At 31.8% G+C, this 24,438-nt stretch overlaps 3 protein-coding genes across 4 annotated transcripts; 1 reads left to right on the forward strand and 2 right to left on the reverse strand.

The window, feature by feature from the left end:
* The first annotated feature begins 700 nt into the window (after positions 1-700).
* On the forward strand, positions 701-3,606 carry LOC149904381 (uncharacterized). 2 transcript variants are annotated; one of them, XM_090107388.1, is made up of 5 exons: positions 701-842; positions 1,284-1,311; positions 2,051-2,203; positions 2,506-2,520; positions 3,298-3,606. In XM_090107388.1, the coding sequence occupies exons 1-5, from the start codon at positions 804-806 to the stop codon at positions 3,423-3,425; spliced, it is 363 nt and encodes a 120-aa protein (XP_089963514.1). In that variant the 5' UTR covers positions 701-803; the 3' UTR covers positions 3,426-3,606. The 2 variants fall into 2 exon arrangements, with proteins under 2 accessions (XP_089963514.1, XP_089963515.1); XM_090107389.1 differs by having other exon boundaries at positions 705-842; positions 2,506-2,539; positions 3,298-3,407.
* Positions 3,607-5,390: 1,784 nt separating this feature from the next.
* Positions 5,391-14,227, reverse strand: Calr (calreticulin). The gene is made up of 7 exons (XM_090106857.1): positions 14,068-14,227; positions 13,847-13,951; positions 13,332-13,567; positions 8,248-8,445; positions 7,512-7,721; positions 6,243-6,578; positions 5,391-5,923 (listed from the first exon to the last, which is right to left on the reverse strand). The coding sequence occupies exons 1-7, from the start codon at positions 14,153-14,155 to the stop codon at positions 5,903-5,905; spliced, it is 1,194 nt and encodes a 397-aa protein (XP_089962983.1). The 5' UTR covers positions 14,156-14,227; the 3' UTR covers positions 5,391-5,902.
* Positions 14,228-15,965: 1,738 nt separating this feature from the next.
* On the reverse strand, positions 15,966-21,098 carry Ns1 (Nucleostemin 1). The gene is made up of 9 exons (XM_090107390.1): positions 20,925-21,098; positions 20,424-20,713; positions 19,976-20,162; positions 19,329-19,553; positions 18,833-19,016; positions 18,269-18,491; positions 17,674-17,781; positions 17,047-17,211; positions 15,966-16,340 (listed from the first exon to the last, which is right to left on the reverse strand). Exons 1-9 carry the CDS (start codon positions 20,941-20,943, stop codon positions 16,017-16,019), a joined length of 1,725 nt encoding a protein of 574 aa, XP_089963516.1. The 5' UTR covers positions 20,944-21,098; the 3' UTR covers positions 15,966-16,016.
* Positions 21,099-24,438: the final 3,340 nt, after the last annotated feature.

Here is a 24,438-nt window from a genome sequence, read left to right on the forward strand (position 1 = left end):
ATTATGTTAGACCTTACTCCCTTGTTTTAAGGGCTCTTCTATTATTTATAGTAACTAAGTGAAGTTGTAAATTGTCTAGGGGTTGCTAAAGACAACACTGGCCGACTGGCGGTAGACGCCCCTCACTAAGTGGTATAAATAAATAAATGTTGACTGATAAAGTTTCTCCTAAATGAAAGTGTTGAAAGTAACAGTTGATATAGATATCTGTGTACATATATTATATGTACATACTTATATACTTCTTATATAGAGCTCATTGACAAGATCATATTATAATTTCAATTCGTTTTGATTAAAATAATCATTCACAATTATTTTTGCAAACTTAAAATTGGAAAAGATAAGATTTTATTTACAGGCTTATTAATTCTATTCCTAAGTTTCAAAATAAAAACAACCAAAAATAAGATTTGCATTTTGACGAGGTTTTAATTTTTCTTATACTGGTAACTACGTAGGTGCATACCTACATATCATTTACATAATTTGAAGTTACACTTATATAGAAAACCGTACGTAGGTACCTATTACAAGAGCTTAATTATTATAAATCTGTATTCAATAGACATAAGACACTTTAAAATATTAGTTTTATATTACTTACTAAGTTGATCAAGAACACCAACTCGAATGTTAAAGCAAATATAAAGTTTAAAGTCTTCACGTAAACATTTTCATAACGGCTCGTAAAACAAAACATTGTGAAGGCTCATTTGTGTTTTAATTAAGCATAACAATATAGTTGTATATAAGTGACAAATATCCTGTATAAATGAGTAGAGATAATATTTTAGTGAAACATGTGTTGTAAGTTGGGACTTGTCGTCGTATCGATTGTGGTAAGATGTATTTACTTTTGATAAGGTTTTAATAAATTATGTGATTTTTTTTTTCGTTTTAGAATATTATTAGAATTAAGTATGTATTAACTATTAGAATATATTAATCGGTAGGACTCTATATTTTCAATTTTTAATTTATTTATTATTTATAAGCACCAGTCATTCGTCCCAACTTCTTTGGTTTGATTGCAGTTAATATTGCACGCAAATAGAAATAACGTGCACTGAAGAGTTTTTCAAATCAGTTACAATATTATGTATGACTTTTTCCAATACTTGTTACTTTTTTGTTACTAGTAGATGTAAACAAAAATATAGACTTTTTTATTGGTTTAGTTAGGTAGGTACTAGGTGCCTAAGTAGATTATGTAAAATTATATTTCTGTCGATGTATTAGTATATAAAATGCCTACTTAATGTTCTATTACACCTACACAGGTATTATTACAACTAACGGAAACTAAAGGTAAGTTTTTAATTTTATGCATCAAGCTATTTTTTCACGAAGAATCCATTTAGAAACCATACAATGCATTTTTTTATATCCGGGAACTGCGCATCTCATGACGAGACGCGGAAAATATGTTAATTACCTACACAATTACTTATTACAACATAATTAAATAATTTTAATGGTCATACAATTGATATATATCGGATTACAAGGCCTTCCTATTTCAGGTCATAATACGTTACGTCTAGAATATATTCTTTTTAGGAATTTTGAGTTTCAAGGAACAATGAATGCTCAAGATTTGATATTTATATTTCTAAATAGATAAAATTCGCGTTCAAATGAATACCTCATTGCATATAATTTAAGTACTAAATCAAATGGGTAAATACAAAAGGTACCTATGCTCATAGTATATCTACCACAGACATCTACAGAGGAATGTAGGTAGGTACGTAATGGGAATTAGGATATTATTCACACTGCACCGGGTTGAAAATGGAATGCTGTAGGAATTAGGTAGTCACAATAAACAATTATAGACATGTATATTATTCATGAATTCTCAGTGGGTCAGTTAGGTACCTACTACGGAACCAAACTCAATACCTACATATTTGCACATTTCACTCATTTTTATTGAACTTTCATACAGCCTTTTAAATAAATTAAACAGAGAAATTTATATGGAAGTATGGTGATTTACCTGATATATTTAATTTGATATGCTTACCTTTTATAAAATTTACAGAGAGCCTTGAGTCCGATATTTGTAAAGATTTCATGAGCTACGTCAAAAAACATCAACAAAAACACAACAAAGATGATAGCGAGGAAAAAGACTCCGGTGAGGATAAGAAAAAGGCTGATAAAAAGAAGAATTTTGATGAACGATTGGAGAAATGTGAGTAATAACAATTAATATCAATATCATATTTAAATGTAACCTTCTATCCAAAATTCTGCGCCTACTAAATGTATAAGGCAACAAATTTTTTACCTCGTATCTCTTTATGCAGTACTTTTACATCATAGAAAATTTGATTGAAAGGATTTAAATGAATCATATGACTGTTCTAGAGAGTTCGTATTACTTCTTAGTTCTTTTATAGTGGAATAATAAATTTATTTCGTATAGCTTTAACAATTAGTAATAACAGGCATTTTGTAAATCATTACCTAATTATTTTATTCTTTTTGTTTCAGATCTAGAAAACAAATGTGAGTACTTTGATTATTTGTGAGTATTACAATTCATTTGTATGTAAGATATATGCACCTCAAACAGTTAAGTTTTAGCTGATTCATCAAAGGAAATAGATCATAAAGCTAGGCTCTGCCTGTGGAATCACAATTTTAATTCGTTTATAGAGGTCGATAAACGAATTAAAATTGTTTGGTCTGGGTAGACCAAACCTGTATAACTATATCATACAATACTCAGCTTGCTAGGTTTTAAATACCGTAGTCATTAGGTATTGATTGGTTAGAGCTCAACCAATGACCAGAAACTCTTCATACTTTTACCTAATTTTTCTAAAAAAAGAAAGGCCAACTAGCAACATGGCACTAACTTCATGTCCAGTAGTTTTTTTTTATAGCACTTTCAACTTCAATGCATCTTTTCTCTCCTAGTATCTCATCGAAGGACCTTTTAAAGTAGCAGTGGAAATTACCTACTTAATAATCCCACAGATTTTAGACCTATAAAAAATTATACTTTTACAATAAACTGTAAAGAAACTCGGTCATGGAAACATGAAACTACCTACCCTAGGGAAAACGGCTAAAATGATATAAGGGATAACAAGTTAGCAAGGTCGCAAACAATAATAAAATAACACATAGGTACGGTCTACATGTTTTACTGAAAGCAATGATTTATTGACTGAAATGAAAATAAAGACAATTATAAACGGTCTGCAAAAATTGTTTTACAGGTTACGTATGTTTCTAGTTGAAATTTTGAATTTTAATATGATTTTTTTACTTTTTCAGTTCCCTGGTGGCCTAAAAAACAAATCGAAGACTTGGATGCAACTGAAAAACCAAAGTCAACTGCGACGCCCTTGGAAGGATTGGTGACGAGTTACGTGGACTTCGTATCTTATTTATTTAACCCTTAACTAGAGTCGTGAACAATTGTTACGTGTGTATAGTCGTGGGTCCATTAGACCCATGTATTTTTAAATGGTCATAATTACTTATTTATGCATTTATTTATGTAAATTTAAATAAAATATGATATTTTAGTTTATGAAGAATATATATTATAAAAATCAACAATTAGAACTTTTATTTACTTAACATAATTTCACTTATAAAATCAGTCGTTGTTTTCTTATACAACAAAAAGGCGTCTTACAAAAATTAAAAATCTCAACGAAATTTTTATTTTTTTTAAATCAATTTTTTTTATGTAACTAAAAAAAGTATGTTGCTTCCTAGAAAAAACAAAAACAAACTAAAAACTCTTATATATAAAAAAATAGCAATCCCTAATTACGTGCAAGATTTACAAATTATATTTGCTCAAGTCATGCATATAGGCTCCCTGCATTTAGTGCATAAATGTACAGTTTTTGCTCTTTTGCCAGGCAAACAGAATGAACATCGCTTCCTTTTATTTTTATCTAACAACAAAATCTACATCATCATCGGAAAACTCATTATCTGATTTAGTTTCTGCAATACGGGTAGGTGTTGAGTTTTCATCGGAGTCTTCATCATTTCTTAACAATTCTTCATTTAACCATTGTTCTAATATCTCTTCATTATCAACACATATACTTCTGGGATTCTACATAGCGATAAACTAAATAAAAATACAATAATAAATTTAATAACGAAAATAAAAAAGATACGTATCTATAGTCGTGGGTCCAGTGGACCCCTGTAAAGGTCAGTACCTACCTAAGGAGTACCGAGCCGAACACGTCTGTCTCACAGGATACGCTCCGGCGTACTATAGGAAGGTACTGAGCAGTGGGAGGTTCTGCGGTAAGTGCCATGGATTAAACGAGACTTTAAAAACTCAACCTGGGTCCATTGGACCCACGACTCTAGTTAAGGGTTAAGATGTTATAAATAAATTATTTTTATTGTTTTCTTCTTTTTGTATTATTTAGGGGCAAACTTGATGGTTAGGGAGCCAGGTGCAAATTTGGTTAACTATTTCCTCTCAAGAGATAATTCGTCAGACGCATGAGAGTATAGTATTATAAAGCCTCGTGAACGTCAGCTGGCGCTCGGTTGGGGGGGTGAGCGGTTGTAGCCTCCCACGCACATAGGAAAAAAAATACATTCATTCATTCATTTCCTCTCAGCTAAAAATTTGTCAAATTGTAGCTAACCCAATATCTTAACGAAAAAAAATAGTCAGCTGGTTACAACATGGTGTATTATACGTCAGCTGGTGTCTCGAACATGAAAGTTAAATTTAAAGAAAAATTTATTTTCCGTTATTTCCTCTCAAACAAAAATTTACCTGATGATAGCTTATATGTAACTGTGGATAAATATATATGTCAGCTGGCTGTATCTTGGTGGAAAAACCGTCAGCTGATACGGGAGGCTACAACCGCTCTTCCCCCCAACCGAGCTCCAGCTGACGTTCACGAGGCTTCATAATACTATACTTTGATGCATTTTACTAATTACCGCTTGAGAGGAACTTGGTCATAAAATCTGCTGCTGGCTCCCGGACCATGATGAATGCTTAGTAGTTAGGTAGTTCGATACTTACAAACCCATAAATACAATAATCTTCACTTTTCAATATTAGTTTAAATTAGATCATAATATTTGCGATACATAAGCGATTTCTATTTTTATTTTTATAGAATAGTGTGGTTCTGCCACATTGCTCATTTTCGTGTTTTCTTTCCATCTTAACGGAGTAATCCATATACAATCTTCCGTAAAATCAATCAAATTGGTAGAGCCGTTCTCGAGTTTTAAGCATAGAGACACATTTAGAGATTCATTTTTACTTTATAGATATAGAGACCTTTTGTCTAAGTGAAAAATATTTGTTAAAAATTAACTAACAAGTGTCAAACGTTATCTCCCAATCGAATAAAACACAAACGTATGTTATATATTAATTTAATCAGACTCATTTCACAACAGAAACATTCATCCTTCGACCACACCAAACTTGGCTCCACACGACACGCAGTGCCGTGAAACTATCTGACTCGGCTGTGTACACACTGCACAATGCACATTACTCTTATTGCTTAACCTGTTTCCGATCGTGTGTACAGAGCTTTATATACATAAAAAAAATCAGTACATCCCAGGCGTACAACACGCCCAATTTATTAACGTGGAAAAACCCTAAATTTCTTAGTGAGCTTGAATGATACCGATTGTAAACTAGCAGATATATTGTGCGGTATTTTAGCTTTTTTTCAATTTGCGGGTAAAATCCAGGGTTTTTCCACGTCAACATAAAAAATGGAATATTTCGAGTGTCACACAGTGCTATTTATATAAATATTATACTGGATTGCACACGATTCAACTAGCATTGTAGGAGCATGGCGCGGCATGCTATATACCCGTTGGTAATTATTGTCTTTGCACTACACTATCTTGTTTACAGCTCATCGTGCTCCTCCTGTAACAAATGAAACGACATTTTAAATAACCTTGTAAATTCAAACTCAAATATTATTTTCATGTCTGTCTGCAGGTATATTTAATCAGCATGAACATTTTAATATGTAACTATCCAAAATAAATATTTCTTGAATTCAACATTGTTTATATGCAAATTTATAACGGTAAAAATATAACACAAAATTACCATCAGATGATCATTAATCATTATGATCAAATACTACCACCATTTATTTTACATTACTTGAAAATCAATTTAATAATCTTCCATATCATTTGACAACATCATTATTTTAGTTTAAGTCACATCAACTCACCACAGGCGCAGCATCACCAGCCTCATCATCGAGATCCTCATCATCCTCCTCATCAGGCTTCTCCGCCTTCTCCTTCTCCCGTTCCACTTCATCCTGTTCATTCTTCATCTTCTTCTCTCCCTCAATCTTCCTCTTAATCTCCTCTCCCTTTTCCTTGGCGAGTGACAAATCATCAGTGATTAGGAAGTTGTCGAAAATGGTTCCAGATTTCACTTGCCACAAGTCAAGACCAACAGCGCATAGTTCATTGCGTTTGTAAAGGTTCGCGTCTGGTGTGTACTCAGGGTTGTCGATCTCGGGGTGCACCCATGGACCTTTGTATGCTGGGTTGTCGATCTGTAGAGAAATGTGGTTTTAGTGGCAACCCTAAATAATTAAATTCGAAATTATTGTACGAGATTGCAATAAATTGAGCTCCAACTTTTTATCTTTTTATCTTTTATTAAGGTAGCAACTTTTTATTTCTATAAAATATCAATGTTTAAACTTGTAATACAAGTTTTATTACAGGTTCTACTAGTTTTTATACATAACCAATTTCTGTTAACAATAATGACGATAAATGCTCATATATTATCAAGTAGGTATACTTTAAGAAATTCAAAAAAGAAATGAAAAAATACAATCATCATGAGGCTAGACTTCTAAAATTTACATAGAAAACTTCCAAAAGCATGACTAGTAGGGGTCAGTGAAACCTTCCAATTAACGGATACACCACGACATACGAGTGACGTAGCTAAGTGCAAATGAACCAATAAGCAATAACTTAACATAATAACTTGGACCAACATATTGGCCCCGCAATAGCGGTAATAAAGGTGAACAACCTGTGCGACTAGACGCAGTATAAACAACTTTTTTCGTCACAGTTCATTCAATTTTGAATATGGCTATAGAAAAGGGAATTACGCTTTCGAGATTTTGCCGATGTTTAATGAAATGGATAATTGATAGTAGATAGATATTTAGGCTATTTGAGATTTTTAATTTGTATTTTTAATATCCAAAAATTTTTTACGGGCGAATTTATTTTTTAATATTTAACAACTTTCTTAAAATTATTTTGAAATATTAGCATTACTTTCGCGTAGATAACATTTATAGCTATGATTTATAGACATGTTTAAATCTTGTTACTTAGGTACTTTAAAAATTCACAAAATAAAATGTTTTATTTGTATTTTTAAGTAGTAAAATAACTTTTTAATTTTAATTTTTTTTAATCACATAACAATGTAAATAAATAAATTATAATATTGCACCAACCTGCTTAGGCGCCCACACACCCTTATACTCGGGGTTGTCAATCATGGGTGGTTCCCACTCTCCGTCCATTTCATCGTCCCAATCTTCAGGCTTGGTGGCATCAGGGTCCGGAATGTGTTCAGGCTTGTCCCAGTCTTCGGGTTTCTGGTCATCTGGGTCGGGGATGGTCGCTCTGTCGTCCCAGTCTTCAGGCTTTTTGGCTGATGGGTCCTAGAGATGGCGGGAATTAGTAAAACAAACTTTTACATAAAGGGAAATATATCCATATTTCAAACTAGAAAAAATAATTTTAAAAAAGACGGGTTGCACTCCGGGAGTGCCGGCAGAAGTGAAAACTTTATTATTAACGTTGAGCATGTTTGATATTTTGGAATGGTATCCGTCTTACGCTTTTTCGATCAGGTCACGTGTTCTGACGCGAGTTTAAGTTTTTATACCCATTACAGAAAAAATGCTCAACGCCGCTAAAGAAGTTTTCACTTCAATAAATAAAAACATATAGGATTTGATACAGAGAAAATTTTATATGAGGATCTCCTACTACTAGAATATTACGATTTTGATTTTTGGTTGGAATTTTCCATGATCAATGATAAAAATATGCAAATAGAAACTCGATTGCCGAAAATATATAACTTCATTAAAAATCGTAAAAAAAGGATAAAACAATTTTAAAACAAGGCTGATATCTAAAATAACTATTCCTTACATATAATTAAGATTAAAATAGACATACCTTGATCTTCTTAGGTGGCAGGAAGTCCCAGTCATCTTCGAGGTTGCCAGATTCAACCTTTTCATTATCAATGAGAACTTCATATGTATTATCTGGGTTCACGAGCAGAGTGTACAAGTGAGTGTAGACGTCGTCCTTGCAACGGATGTCCTTCTTGATGAGGTGGTTCTTGCCCTTGTAGCTGAAGATTACGTGCACCTAGAAGTAATATATGTGTTTAGCCAATGATAACGATATGGGTTTTCTTCACTTATTCACTTATTGGTTGTTGTGTTTCAGTTTTATGAACATTTTTACAAGTTTCCATGACAATTTTTACAAGTTAAATATACATATTATATAATATTATGTAGATATAGCGAAGAAAGCTGATTAATATCAGATACATTTTTCAGTTTTGAAATCGATTTAAGAACTTAGCATACCTAGAAACAAAAAAGATAAAAAAAGTTACATTTGAATTTAAACTTTAAAACCCTTGTATCATATTTTTAGCATACAATTTTTTATCAATTGAAATTCAAGATAATAAAGATTTGATTAATAAACGTTGGTCATATTAATCATAAGGGACATTAAATTACTTTATTTTGGCAATAAATATTTACATCGATTCAATAAAGATAAAAACTGATAACCCAATTCCATTTGATTAATAAAATCTGATAATAAAATTCAACTCATATGATGAATGCATTGAAACTTTCTATTTTTAGTCTATTAATATTTAATATGCATTAATTAAACATTGATAACTTATCATTATTTAATTATAATTTATAATGGATATTGTTAAATTGAATGATGATTAACAAAATAATTAAAAATGTAGGCCTATTAATTACATGTTATTATTCAATTAGCCCAAGTTTTAGTCTTTATGTTCTGTTAAAATTCAAATAAATAGTTAAATTGCATGTTACAGAGTTATTATTACTATTGTTAATAAGTATGTTCCAAATGAGATACACATGAGAATATGTTAAGTTGGCATGCAACAGCAATATTATTTAGAGTCAAGGTGACATATCCTTTCAATAAAATATAATTTAAAAATGATTATGATCAAGATGATTTATTATTCAATATTTGATGCCTATAAATAGTGTATAACAGCTTAAAATTTACTGAAAATTTAAATTACAAGGTACTAAATATAACCAATCAAAAAGTAACGAAATAACTACATGCTTAGATTACAAAATAAAATACAGATGGAGCATGTCAATCATTCATCGACCTTGTCAAAGAAAATACGAAATCAAAAACGAATACGTTCCTCCGCTAGTGCTATAGCGATTCTAGTGTCATGCAATACGTCAAAAGGGGTTTGATATTTTAGTAAAAAAATGCTGTCTTGTGATATTAAAACGCTGTAAAACTTGTTCCCGAAAACAAACAAAAAGATAAAACATCGTTTTACAGATTTTCTGTAGATTATTTGGCTTATTTAATTTTGTATACAAATAATAATTTTACAAATACGAAGGAATTCAAAACTTCAACGTATGCTGCCAGTATTTTGAAAATGAATTTGCCATTTTTAGGGGTAAAATGGTTAAAAGATATTCGGGGTAGTGCTGTTGGATTTTTAGATCGTGAATGTGATTATTTGTATAGTGCAATAAAAGTTCATGGTCATTATTAGATTATTTTAAAAAGCATTATACATTTTTTTGTTACTTTTATAAAAAGCGTCGTTTTCGCTTGCGATTTAATTCATGTGGACACATGATGGATATGATGAAAATAAAATGTCCAGCATTCTCGACTAAAAACTACCGCTATTCGCATTCATATGTTTTGAAAAATAAAAACTTTTTTAATGTAATTTATTTAATAAATTTAATGTAATTTATTTAATAAATTTAATGTAATTTATTTAATAAATTTAATGTAATTTATTTAATAAATTTAATGTAATTTATTTAATAAATTTAATGTGATTTATTTAATAAAAATTGAATAAAATTATTTTGTCCATGTATAGATAACTTTAGTAGATACTAGCTAGATAGGTGATAAAATAATTTTTACAATATTATAAAATAATATCAAAAACCCGAATTTATATTAAAATAAAAATTAAAACATGACTGCTAATAATTTATGTAGCCTACGTCACTACCACCACAGCTACCTTCATAATTCAGATGATTGCAATGACACCTCACAAGTCACAACTCAAAATCGATCCAACAGTTTATACTGCAGGGTCTGCAGGGCGTGTCAAAGAAATATTATACATACATACCTACACTCGAAAAACATAACCCTCTTTCTTCCGTAGTCGGGCAAAAATTTGGGAAATTTTTCATTATCTGGTAACATAACACGCACACAGAAGCACCGTGTACGTACAGTGCAACGGCGAAATGACAGCACACATAGCTTTATGGAAATGACGATAAATTATTCGGTTTAGTTCGGCAACGCTCCATCTGTCTTTTATTTTGTAATCTAAGACTACATGATATAAAAACCATCATTTTCTGATAAGATCTGTATAAATTGTAATCTACTATTCTCTGAATAATAATAATGTATATTTAAAACAGATCATTAAGTAATTGTAAATTAACTCAACTACCAGAAAGTTCTAGTAATTTCCTCAGAACTTAATATACAGGGTGTCCCAAAAAGTATGGATGAACTGAAGCCAGGAGGTAGAGGACCTAGAGGGCTATCCGAATCACCCCCATGTATGTTATGCGATTTTTCGTAGTTTCGGAGTTATGACTCTTTTTTCAATTTTTCACTTATTGCCGAGTACGATGAGATTTTGACTCATGGTGACGTCAATTATTGCGGTAGATGCTTGATTTTTTTTGTGTGCTAAGCTGAAAGATAGGCCAATTCAGTATGGTAACATTTACTGTCGTAAGATCTTTGAATGGAATAAAAAAAAAGAATTAAATGCCAAGAAAGATAAAATCACCAGTAAGTTCACAACTTCAAGGGCCCGTAAAAAAATAAAATCACATAAAAAAAGTTTTTCGTTTGGCATTTAAAAACTTGCTCTATCCATCAGGTAGCTACCCTAAAAATTTAATTTTATTATTCAGAAGGCTTCAATCGAATAATTGAAATCTAAATGTGGTAAGTGCAAAAATTTAATTAACATGATGATTAATAAAAACAAATTAAAACCAATAAAAAACCGGCCAAGTGCGAGTCGGGCTCGCGCACAAAGGGTTCCGTAGCAGCAAATATAATAAATTACAGTTAAATCAACCTATCTCAAAAACTATAAGAGATACTTTGATCAAACCAAAAATCGTTGAAAGAGTTAATTAGCATGCATCACCTCTATTTTTTTTAGAATTTTATACCCCGTAGTTATAAAAATAGAGGGGGGGGGACATACTTTTTACGACTTTGAGAGCTGATATCTCAAAAACCGTTCACTTTAAGAAAAATGTTTTTTAGAAAACTTTATATCATTTTAAAAGACCTTTCCATTGATACCCCACACGGGTATGTACATCGAAAAAAAAAATTTCATCCCTCAGTTACATGTATGGGGGGCCCCACCCCCAATTCTTTTTTTTACTATTTAGTGTCATATTTTTGTAGCGGTTCATACAACACATATTCCCATCAAATTTCATCACTGTAGTACTTATAGTTTCCGAGTAAATCGGCTGTGACAGACGGACAGACGGACAGACGGACAGACGGACATGACGAAACTATAAGGGTTCCGTTTTTGCCATTTTGGCTACGGAACCCTAAAAAGGTGTTCAATTACCAGAAATTTTTAAAATAACCCCGCTGTTGGTCAATACAAGTGCGACACCACCATAAAAAGTTGTCTTTTAAATGTCTGAATGCCCATTTATCATTTTAATGGTTTCTTCTGCTATTATGAATTTCCGGGTTATTTCGTCCAAATTGTGGCATTCTCTCAAATAGCCGAGGTCTTTGTAGTATCCCCATTGAAATAAATGAATGGGGTTTAGGTCGAGGGACCGTGGAGGCCAGGTTTTAAGGCAGGCGTCACCGGCGCATGCGCAGGCTGCAACGACCAATCCATCTTTCAGGGTATCTTTGCCCTTTAGCCTTTCCTACACGGTCCCCAGACATAAATCCCATTGATTTTTTTCCGTGGGAATACTACAAAAACGAGAGAAAGCCACAATTTGGACGAAATAACCCCGAAATTCATAGTAGCAAAAGAAACCATTAAAAATGATAAAAGGGCATTCAGACATTTAAAGACAACTTTTTACGGTGATGTCGCACTTGCATTGACCAACAGCGGAGTCATTTTAAAAATTTCTGGTAATTAAACACCTATTTATTGGTTTTAATTTGTTTTTATTAATCATCATGTTGATTAAATTTTTGCACTTATCACATTTAGATTTCAATTTTTCGATTGAAGCCTTCTGAATAATAAAATTAAATTTTTAGGGTAGCTACCTGATGGATAGAGCAAGTTTTTAAATGCCAAACGGAAAACCTTTTTTATGTGATTTTATTTTTTTACGGGCCCTTGAAGTTGCGAACTTACTGGGTGATTTTATCTTTCTTGGCATTTAATTCTTTTTTTTATTCCATTCAAAGATCTTACGACAGTAAATGTAACCATACTGAATTGGCCTATCTTTCAGCTTAGCACACAAAAAAAATCAAGCATCTATCGCAATAATTGACGTCACCATGAGTCAAAATCTCATCGTACTCGGCGATAAGTGAAAAATTGAAAAAAGAGTCATAACTCCGAAACTACGAAAAATCGCATAACATACATGGGGGTGATTCGGATAGCCCTCTAGGTCCTCTACCTCCTGGCTTCAGTTCATCCATACTTTTTGGGACACCCTGTATTGGCCTTGATTCTATAATTTAATACCATTAATTTGATAAATTGATCATTTAAATATTTACTATTTATATATATATATATTTTTAGTGGACTTTTAACTTTCTACTTTATAATATGAAACTAAGATGAGTGAAGAATTTTCTAGAAAAATCATTCAATGCAACATGCAGGTGCAACATAAAAATAGGAGTCAAAGACATGAATAAAGAGCTTTCCATGGTGACAGTTTTTTATTGAGGTATAGATTTCTTACCTTCTTAGTACCAGGACCGCAAATGTCAGGACCGAACATAATTTCGTAGGGTGTCTCTCCGTGCATGTCCTTGGAGTCCAACTTGCAGTCGAAGATTTTCAGGTAACCACCACCGCAGTCAATGTCCTGTTCATGTTTCACAGAGAACTGCACAACTAAGGGCTTGCCCTCGTTTGAGAAAGGCTTGAATTTGGTTGAGAGAGCATAGAACCTCGCATCCTCTGATGTTTGTAGACCTGACAAAAAATACTCATTTAATATGTAAAAATAGGTTCGGCAAAATATGATGTACGATGTAGATACGATAAAAAACTCGTGAGGGTAGCGAAGTTTTTGCCGGTTTCGTACATTATGAATATTACTCATGTGGATCGAAATTAATTGGATTATTATTAGGCTATTGCTAAATTGTATTAAAATTGCCATCTTTTGTCATATACCTATTATTCAAATATTTATAAAACACTTAAAATAGTTGACTACGTGTATGATTTTGATTAGAAAGCAAGAGGTACCTTTATCTTCTTCTGGGTCATTGTAGAACTTTCCCGCTGTCAGCTTGAATTTACCGAATTCTTTTCCGGGATGTTCACTGTATACCCAATTAGATTCCCATGAATCTGTAACAGAAATAAGTCTGTAAAATCTATGAAATGTAGCCGGCATCGGCTATCGATTCCTACACGAGGTATGCCGGCACTTTTGTCTTTTTGGCCTTTCGTAGTTATGTACTTACCATCAGGGAATTTTTCTTCGAAATATACATCACAATTAACTGAATAAATTGCCAGCAAGCTGACCAATCCTAAAACTAGCGATTTCATTTTGTTTGACACAGACACCCTCACTCGCGAGCAAACTAGCCACGAATAAGCACAAAAAATTTTGAGACGCTCTATTATTTAATTTTAACTGCTATGTTACGTAGTAAATTCGCCGTCTCATTCTATCTTAAGCAAAAGCCGTATGAGGGAATGAGTCGGCAACAGTAGTGACATACGATTACAAAATTAGTGAAAGAAATAAATATATGAAAATATCACTAGTTGGAAAGAGACATACTGTATACAGGTTCATTATGTGACGTTGCATTACGCAGACAGATGGAACGTTCTTATTGGGCCAAATTATCAAATAGGAATTGAACACACCGTCGCTATGGGATTGTCGTTGTTGGCGGGAGAATTTAAAATATTTATCCTAGTGATCCTAGAGGACGATTCAAATGTTGTCGAGAAATAAAAAGATACTCACATCTGTATAGGTCTATTATAATATAAAATTGATTGGTAATTTTTAGTATTCAGAAAAGATTCAAATATAATTACTTATTCATTAAAATTTAAGTAAAAATGTATTCTTCAAATATAATATTATTGTCCAATAGAAAATGCACAGGGCATAAGATAGAGACAGAGATATCATATTTTGTGCGTTGAAGCAAAACAAAACATTGATGTAGCGTGGTGAAAAACTCGCGATCAGAGATAGACTGGATTCTCGGCATTATTTATTTATTTATTTTTTTTTCATTTGTACAGACGACATTGAAGAAAAATAAATAATCCATACTAATATTATAAATGCGAAAGTCTGTCTGTCTGTTACTCAATCACGCCTAAACTACTGAACCAATTTTCATGAAATTTGGTATGGAGATATTTTGATACCCAAGAAAGGACATAGGATGGACATAGGCTACTTTTTATTCCGGGAAAATGACGCAATCCCGGAAGTCCCACGGGAACGGGAACTATGCGGGTTTTTCTTTGACTGCGCGGGCGAAGCCGCGGGCGGAAACCTAGTGTATAATAATTAAAATATACAAAGTAATAAAGCTTGTATGGGTTATTGTGTTTATAGATATTCATATAAAAAGGAATCGACCCTGCTTCACGTTAAAATATGATGTACAGGCCTACTGCATAAATTAAATACCATTTTTTAATTAGTATGCAGAGTAATTAATAAATTATAATTATAATTAATAGATTCATACTCTTTATTGAACATACATAGAAATATTGTTTTTTATAATAGAGACATACAAAGAGGGGATTTAATGCTCATTATAATATTATGATGAGTCCCATTTTAAGAGGAATTGTAATTTAAATTGAATAAATTGTTTTGCAAGGATTGATAAAAGGCAAAATTCTCTATTTTACTGTTTTTTTTTTTGGTTTGTTACCACAGATCTTTGGACTGAGTGATTCTATTTCGATGATCCTGTTTTTTGGTTGGCCCCATTAAAATTTGTCCACTAAGTACTGATCATGTAAAAGGGGTTGAGGTTATTGGTAAAATATAATTATCTCCTTTTATGTTCACATTTGAACGCGAGTCTATTGAATGTGAGTGATAGCAGCGGTAATAACTGATAAATATAATTACCATAACATGCCACTTTTGTTATGTACTTATGTTGAATGTTTTCGAAATGGGTTGCGTGTATGGTGACTTCAACCTAATTAATTCAGATAAAGACTATGCTATACACCTATAATATACAATTATTATTTTAGCCATACATTCTAATCTTCTATGTGCAAAAATTACTTGAATTGCTTGCGATGTAAAAATCAGACAAACAAACAAACACATATTTCAAATAATTTATAAATAAAACAAGCATTCAATATAGAAATATACAATATATTTCAACTAAGCATACAATATGCCGCACTACAGTGAAAAATCTTCCTTAAAACTGTAGTCATCTTTCTTAACTGAATTAGTCAAAGTAACTGTTTCTAAAACATCAGCCAATTGTACTGCTTTCTTTTCATTTTTAGCTTTTTTCTTTTTATCCTTTTTAAATTGCATTTTCCTTAGTTTATTTTGTTTAGTGTTTCCTTCGATTTGCATTTCGGGGTCGTTTTTCGCTTTTACTGCGTTCCTACCAGTTTTTTCTAGTTTTGGTCGAATATTGACTGTTTTTGATAATAAGCCTTCTTCTTCATCAATTTGCATTTCATCCATGGCTGTTACTGGACCTGTGCTGGATATCTGGAAATAAAATTGCATTGAAATAACTATTATATTTGAATGCCGAGGTTTTGACGTGACAACGTCTTATAAATTGGTTTGCCGGGTGACACTTCAAGAAACTGCGTTACTCACGCTCACAATGAGAGCGAGTGAGAGGCACGCGTCCCTTCCACTCGGGCATGGTTAGCCCGCCTAAGAGCGAGAGAGACAGACATAAAAAGTCGTTGTCACGTAAAACTTTCGCCCGTATACCGATTTGCCTGTAAAAACCAATTTTTTTTCTTATTACAATGACACAATCCTACTAATATTATAAATGCGAAAGTTTGTGTTTGTTACTCTTTCACGCAAATACTACTGAACCGATTATAATGAAATTTAGCACACATATAGAGGGTAACCTGGATTAACACATAGGATAGGTTTTATCCAGGAAATCCCACGGGATCGGGAACTATGCGGGTTTTACTTTGAAAACGCGGGCGAACCGCGGGCGGAAAGCTATTTACACATATTATAAGCGAAACTCACAACATAATATTTATATTTTACTGTCATTTTTTTAATGAGACATTTGTCTAGTGATCAGTATGTTCAATTTTAAAGTCTCTAACAAAGTGTCTCTCTAAGTTCGATTCTCGTGACAACTTTTTTTTTGTTTCACAGAGGTAACAAACAAAAATTCCAAATTCTATTAACAGTTCCATGACATTGAATAACTTACTTTAATAGCATCGTCATTAGGTTGACAATTCAGTGCATTGATCGCCTCAGTTTCCATCGCTTCAAAGGAATTAATGTCGAATTCTTGCGCCATTGACGTCACTATTTTAGCATCAACATGCACTTCGGAAACCGGCGTCTCTGGAGGCTCCGTGAAATAACGGACCTGGAAAGCGAAAAAATTCAAAAATTCTTTTTTTTGGAACATAAACAAATTGTACATAAACTTAAATTACGATGACATCCGTAAAAGTATAAGAGCTGTGGCACGGATGCCAACGCCCACCTCAGCCACCTCACATTGAATATAAAGTTTATTATAATAGGTTTAATATGTATTTAAATTGTTACATAGATTTCTTTCCATAAGGTGATGTTTATCAAATTGATACTATTTAATCAGCGAATATTTAACTAGCTTATATATATTAGATTAACGGAGCTGCCTATAGATTTAAATTGAAAAATAAGAACTTGAAAATTTGTATAAAATATTAAGGTGTACAAGCGCTTAATGTATATTTTTATAATTCTGACTTATGATTAACACTTCTCAATGCCTAATCTAGGTAAAAGGTTTTTAAGTAACAAAAAAATCTGAAATACACATCAAAAAAAGAAACACTACCTTTCCAGTATTCCAATCATTGAGCAATATTCTTGCAGCGGCTTCTTGGTCGGGCACACCTCCCTTCTTATACCGACCCATACGTGATGCTAGACTTGCGTAGAATTCCTGGATTGAATAACAACATATTTAATATTTATTACTTCATAAAAAGAATTGCCATTTGTGACCATTTTCACAAATGGTTTGTAAAATATGCTTTTTTATAATTAATTTAGTAAATTTTTACATGACATACATACATGCAAAATTTCATACTGTGAAACCGTCAATTGTGCAATAAAAACAAGCTGCTGTCATTGAAGTATTACTATAGAGAGGACACCACGAACAAAATCTGTGTAACAAGCGCGGCGACGCTGTAGATATTCTGCCTTTTATTACTTATAAATTAAAACCAATCAATGTAACAAAAAAAATGGCTTGAGACGATTGACTCTAACTCGTGTTAGAAATAGTTTAGTAGAGATGTCCTCTCTAATACGTAGTACATGGTAACTCAATGGCTGCTGTATATTTTTACAGCTTAAATGAGGATGATGTTCTATTTTCATATTCGGAAAAAATATGTTTAACAATAAAAAAATTCACTCACTTGTGGTGTACTAAACTCCGGTATACAATACAATGCCACTAGTGTATGCTTATTAGCTCTCTGTAAGATCGCATTAGCAGGTGTTATGGGATCCTTCAACGCTCCCACTCTAATAGCATTCTTTAGAGCTACCGTTGCATCGCTTTCCGACCCTGAGTGGAAAACTATCCCTGGACTGTCGAGGATCTTGATCTTTGAGTCTAACTGCACGGTTTGCATTTGTCTGGAATATAATTAATAAGTTTTCAAAAGGTAATTAGAAGAATAAGTGGATTGAAATATGTACTCTCTAATGCTTTAAAATTGCCATATTAGATTCAGTTTTCATCTACTAATTTTCAACTTCACAATTCTAATTTCTCTAACTAATGGTTAATAACACTGGAAAGGTTTGAAATGTAAATGTACTTCAAAAAAAATTACATCCATTGATAATAATTTTACTATCCTACGATATTGATATGCCTAATTGATTAAATGAACAAAAAACTAGCTTTAAAAAAACTCTTCGAAATCAATTAGCAATATAAATAACAAAATGTATGAATAGTACAAATTACTTACTTCGTAACTCCGGGAGTACTACCAACATTACACGCGCGGGATCTGTTCAAACTGTTTATAATTGAACTCTTGCCAACATTAGGGAGGCCGACCACACCAACTGTTATAGATGTCTTGATACCCTTGTTCCTACAGTAGTTACCGAGTAGGCTCATTAGTAACTCTGCGCCGACACAGGCTGATCCTGAAGGAAAAATTGAAAACAGTTAACCATAGAATATCATATTGTAAATTAACATCATGCAAAGAATTAATTAACTCATAATTACACACGCATGAATTTTTTTTTTTTTGTAAAAAATAACATGATTTCTTTGATTTAAAATCAACTTTATGATTCACAAACAGAAAATGAGGGTAATTTTGCATATTATTTAAAAAGCTTATAAAAGTACAATATTGATAATAATACAACTACCGAAAAATAAGGCCTTAAACAATGAAGCTTAGATTAAGTTCAAACTATTTTACTTATTCAAATTAAACAGAAACAAACCTTTCATCTCCTTTTCTTTCACAATGTGCTTCATCTTCTTTCTACCAAGGTTATGTTGCTGGTCCTGAGTGGACGCTTTAAATGGTACTGCAGGGGCTGTTCTCCGTAAATACTTTAACCAAGCTGTTAGGTTTTCCCTTGGCACTAAGTCTGCTTTATTTAATACTAGGACTAGGCGCTTTCCAGATTCTCGCACAGCTTCTTCTACTTGAGTACAACGGGTACCTAAAAATTTCATATTATAAGCACAAATAAGTCACTAATCCTGAATTCCCAAATTAATAATGCATACATTTTTTTAAAAGGATGAGTGAAACAATCAGTCCTTATTCTAACTTATAAAAGTTATAATATTATCTTTACTAACATTTAAAATTTGAAAGTGTGCTAGTTTGTCTTTCTTTCACATCGCAATTGAACAACTTTATGATGTGATATTTTTTGTCTGGATATAGTTAAGGAAATAGAGCATAGGCTCCTTTTTACCATTTTGAAACATTTCAGGGGTATTTTTTTTACAATGCGGGCAAAGCCACCAGTGAACAGATAGATGTATATATTATTATTAATATGGATCAATAAAAAATATGAAGGATTGAAATGGACATCAGGAATCATATTAACAAATAAGGTTTGGAATAGCTCACCAAGAGGATCTCTTGCATCCACCACTTCTAAAATGACCTCAGCTTCAGTTATGACCTTCTTAAACTCTCTATAATAAGTCTTCAATGAGTTCTCTTGCTGTCTGTCCTTACCCATACCATCATCAGTTTCAATTTCATTCCCTTTGAATGCTTCATGAACTTTTCCTCTAGCTTGAGCATTAGCTACCTAATAAGGAAGATAAATAATAATAGAGGTATAATAAAAAGGTGTTATTATTTCATTTATATTTAAAACAATTGAAAAAAAAATCCATATTTAAATGATGATTAAGGCTTAAAGCCTAAGGTTAATGTATGCAATTAAATAGAAGTACTTTATTTCAAACAAAAGTTTATGATAACCGGGGAAACCAAAAAATCTGTTAATAATTGCTAATTATCTTCTTATTCAATTCTATAAAATAAATGAACAAATTTGAATACTTACAAGTAGACCCATGTCCACATTGTTTCCTTTCTTCTCTTCTAGTTTCTTCTGTTTCTCAAGTTTAGCCAGTTCCCTTCTCTTCTGTCTTTCTTCTTCTTTGTGCTTCTTTACAGCTTCCACCTCCTTTAAAATATCTTCTTTGAACGGACACTCATTTGGAATCTGAATCGGCTTAGCTTTTTTAGATTTTGGATTCTTCTTTGCCTCCTTTTTTAGTTTTCTGTTGTGGTCTTTAACTTTTTTCTCTATTTTGTAACGGAGACGCGCTGGCTGACGCTTTGAAGGTTTCTCTGAATAATTAAAATATGATATTTTATAAATGTAACCATATTTGAAAACATAACCTCACTTCTAGTAAATATGTTTCTAAATTAAATACTAAAATAAACGTTTATAATACAAGTTATAATTTAAATATATATAATTTATTTCCACTTTACATTTCTATCCATGTGAGGAATAGTTACATTTTCTATCAAATTCTTAAATATAAAAACTTACTTAGTTTAAATTTTGCCATTTTATAGTCTGACTGTTATTCGAACTTAATTGAGACTTAAATTGTATGCAATATACAAATAAAGTGATATAAATACTTATTATAGTTTATTTAAACACTTAGATGAATGTGAATTTTAGATATCGTCCACATTTTTTTGTTATGACAGATTACAGAATTATAGACATTGACAGATATCTAAAAAATACATGTGCTTTGTACAGATTAAATAGTGTCTACGATATGTTACATACAGACTATATTTTTCATTCTATTGCATGTATTTTTAGTCGCAAATTGAATGAAGTGAAACTTTTTTAGGCGCGTTGGGCGTAAAATTTCAAAGTCCCGTTATGGCAATACCACACGTCAAGGCGATGATTGGATGTCTTTGAATCTTGCCAAAGAAGTTTCACTTCTGATACATATGCTCGGCACACACGCTCTTTTCACTTATAATATTATACAATGTTAAAAATGTTTTATTAAAATGAATATTATCGGCACTTTAAATATTTATCTGATTTAAATTTGTTATCAAATATACACTGGCCAACATTCCTAGTTTAAGCTTGACTCTATAAAATAGGTTTAACTCAAGAAGCTTATATATCTAATACACTGGAGATTGCACTATGACCATTAACTTGTCACAAGAAAATATAACCTTGAATGACGTCAGTGTTGTTTTTTGTCTCTTTCTGTGGGTGACCACACTGGTTTGTATATTCATAATTTTTCGAATTTTTCGAAAAAAAAACTAAAAATCATGGTCTATAAATAATAACGACATATATTTTTAACAGTATTTATATTATAATATTACTGGTCAACTTACATGAATAATTATATTCTTTATAGGTACATACCATTTTAATTGGTAGAGAATGATAGTTTTAAATAACGCTTGATAACTTTTGATCTCATACTACGATTTAGTGCTACATACATTAAAACATCGTTTTGGTTACTCAAGCTTCAGTCTAAAACTTTTCAACATTCCAAAGGGAGAGTTGCATCGCTAGTGTTGATGTGTGGTAACGATATTACAGTTCTCAGAAATTCGTATGTCTTTCAGGAGCTGTACTTACGGGCACTATGGACAGCCATTTATTTCTTTTTATTTCATTTTTGGAAAGCTGAAATACGTAAAACAAAAAAATATTAGGTTAAAAAGTATAAATTTCAATGTAAAAAAGAACAAACCACAATATGTGAGTGCAATACCGATGTCGTGTGTTGTTTCATTACTAGTATAAAAAATTTTAAAATGGTGTTCTAAATGTTCATCATAATATTGTTTAGCAATATTTTATCGTCGCTATCCGTAAAAAACCCATCATCATGGTTACCTTACTTGTTAAATTTGTTTGTTGAAAACTTGTTGAAAAATGATGAAAGTATTAGGAAAAGAACTTATTTAACATGATTGCTTAGTAAAATGATGATAAATTTGACGATTTTTGCAATTAAAATGATTCTAAACAGGTGATTCTAAATGTATGAGTATTGAGGAATATTGTAAATAACGTAAATATACACTTGCCTGTGAAATTATAGGCCAGAATTTGGTGTCCAAAAACTTCTGCAATTTTTCACAATGCAATACATTATTAATATTCGGAAAATATTTATTAAATACGCAACAATATTAACTTAAATATTCGAAGCGACGCAATTTTTTTGACACTTATGTCATATTGTCAAAGTGAGAGTTGCTACAATTTTATTATGGTAACTACCCATAATCAGGGAATATCGCTTTTTAATAATTGGTTCAGATACTTATTTTATTTAGCATAAATAATAATTGTCTCATCCAACAATGCTTCTGAATGACGTTGTTGGCAATTTATCAACAAACTCATGTACAAAAACTAACCTTTTGCACAGAATATTACAGCATACATAGTAGCCTTGGGAAAACTTCGTATTAACAGTGGCAATACCAAGTTAGGTGTGAAAGTGATAGAACACAACAATTTTCTTGTTACACGTCAAATGTTCATACCGAAATCTCCAGTGTATAGATATAAGCTTCTTGGTTTAACTGGATTTTATTTTTTTAATATTGAACTCAGACTCAAGGCATTTTAAGCCATGTAATTTATTTTTTTCAAGATTTTTTTCAAGATAAAATATGATAAATATACTTTTTTTGTATCTTTAATCTGTACCACTTCTGTACATCTGTAGTCTTTGAACTTTGTTTGTCTTTGTTCGTCAGTTGGAACTTGGAAAAACGCTCCAAAAACAAAAACTGAAATTAAAGTAGTTTTCGCTATATCTGTTAATTCTGTTATTACTAATAATTTCTAAGATCTGCTTAATATTTATTCAAAATTATGATGATATAATATTTAAATAGACTTGGGTTTGTAAGTGCTTAACTATTTTGTTTGCTTAAATAATACAGTTCATCAAGCAAATCTACATTATAAATTGTAAGTTTTCAACTTTTTAAATTGGTGTAGGACGTAGGAGTTAATAATAATTAATTAATAATTTGACATAGATATACCTAGCAGTAAGACGTCATAAACTTAGTTACTTGTACATTTTGTTGCTTTGTTATTCTTATTTATTCAATATTAAATAGTGTGTGTAGGTAAAGAATTTATATTGTAGCATATTGGCAGCATATGCAGAGCATTTAGCTCACTATATATAAGTAAAATCGTCAGTTTAAGGGTAAAATAAATAACAAAATATGCTTGAATGTTGAATTTAACATTATATACCTACCTACTTACTTAACTTTTTTGATTGATCTATATCGGTAAGTAGGTACCTTACCTTATAATAGGTGGCCAACCGTCCCGCAATATGCGGAACCATCCCGTAATACTGGATGCAGTCCCGCTTTGTAAGAATTCGTAAGTCAGCTGATCTTTTTGAGATTTTTATTCATCTTAAGCAGACTATGTACCTACCTATAATCCGGAATTTCAATGTATTGTCTCTACAAAATAATATACACTTGCAAAATATTGATCATAATATATCACTATCATCACTACATAGTATAAAACAAAGTCGCTTTCCCTGTCCCTATGTCCCTATGTCCCTATGTCCCTTTGTACGCTTAAATCTTTGAAACTACGCAACGGATTTTGATGCGGTTTTTTTTAATAGATAGAGTGATTCAAGAGGAAGGTTTATATGTATAATAAGATCCATTAAGTAGTGGAGAAGTACTGTTATTTTTGAGGTTTCTAATGTGATGTCGTAAAAAATTACATTTATTCCGCTTACATTGCAAACGCAGGCTGAACCCTACGAGTTTTATCAAAATAATGTACCTACTAAGTATTATACACATTGAAAAGGTCTACAGAAAAGTCCGCGATGGTATATGTCTATCTCTTATGGATAACCCACAATAACTTTTTTTTGTCATTTACTTTTTACGACAAATAATGGCTAATTTTCGAAGAGATTTTAACCAATACAGCATTAATCCTTAACCAATTAAATACCATGGATACATTGTTCATTTAATATAGATCTATATGG

This window comes from Colias eurytheme, chromosome 11, assembly GCF_061535395.1.
Source record: "Colias eurytheme isolate Ceu_HAF_F1 chromosome 11, ilColEury1 Martin Lab GWU primary, whole genome shotgun sequence".
In the NCBI taxonomy this organism is placed as follows: Eukaryota; Metazoa; Arthropoda; class Insecta; order Lepidoptera; family Pieridae; genus Colias; species Colias eurytheme.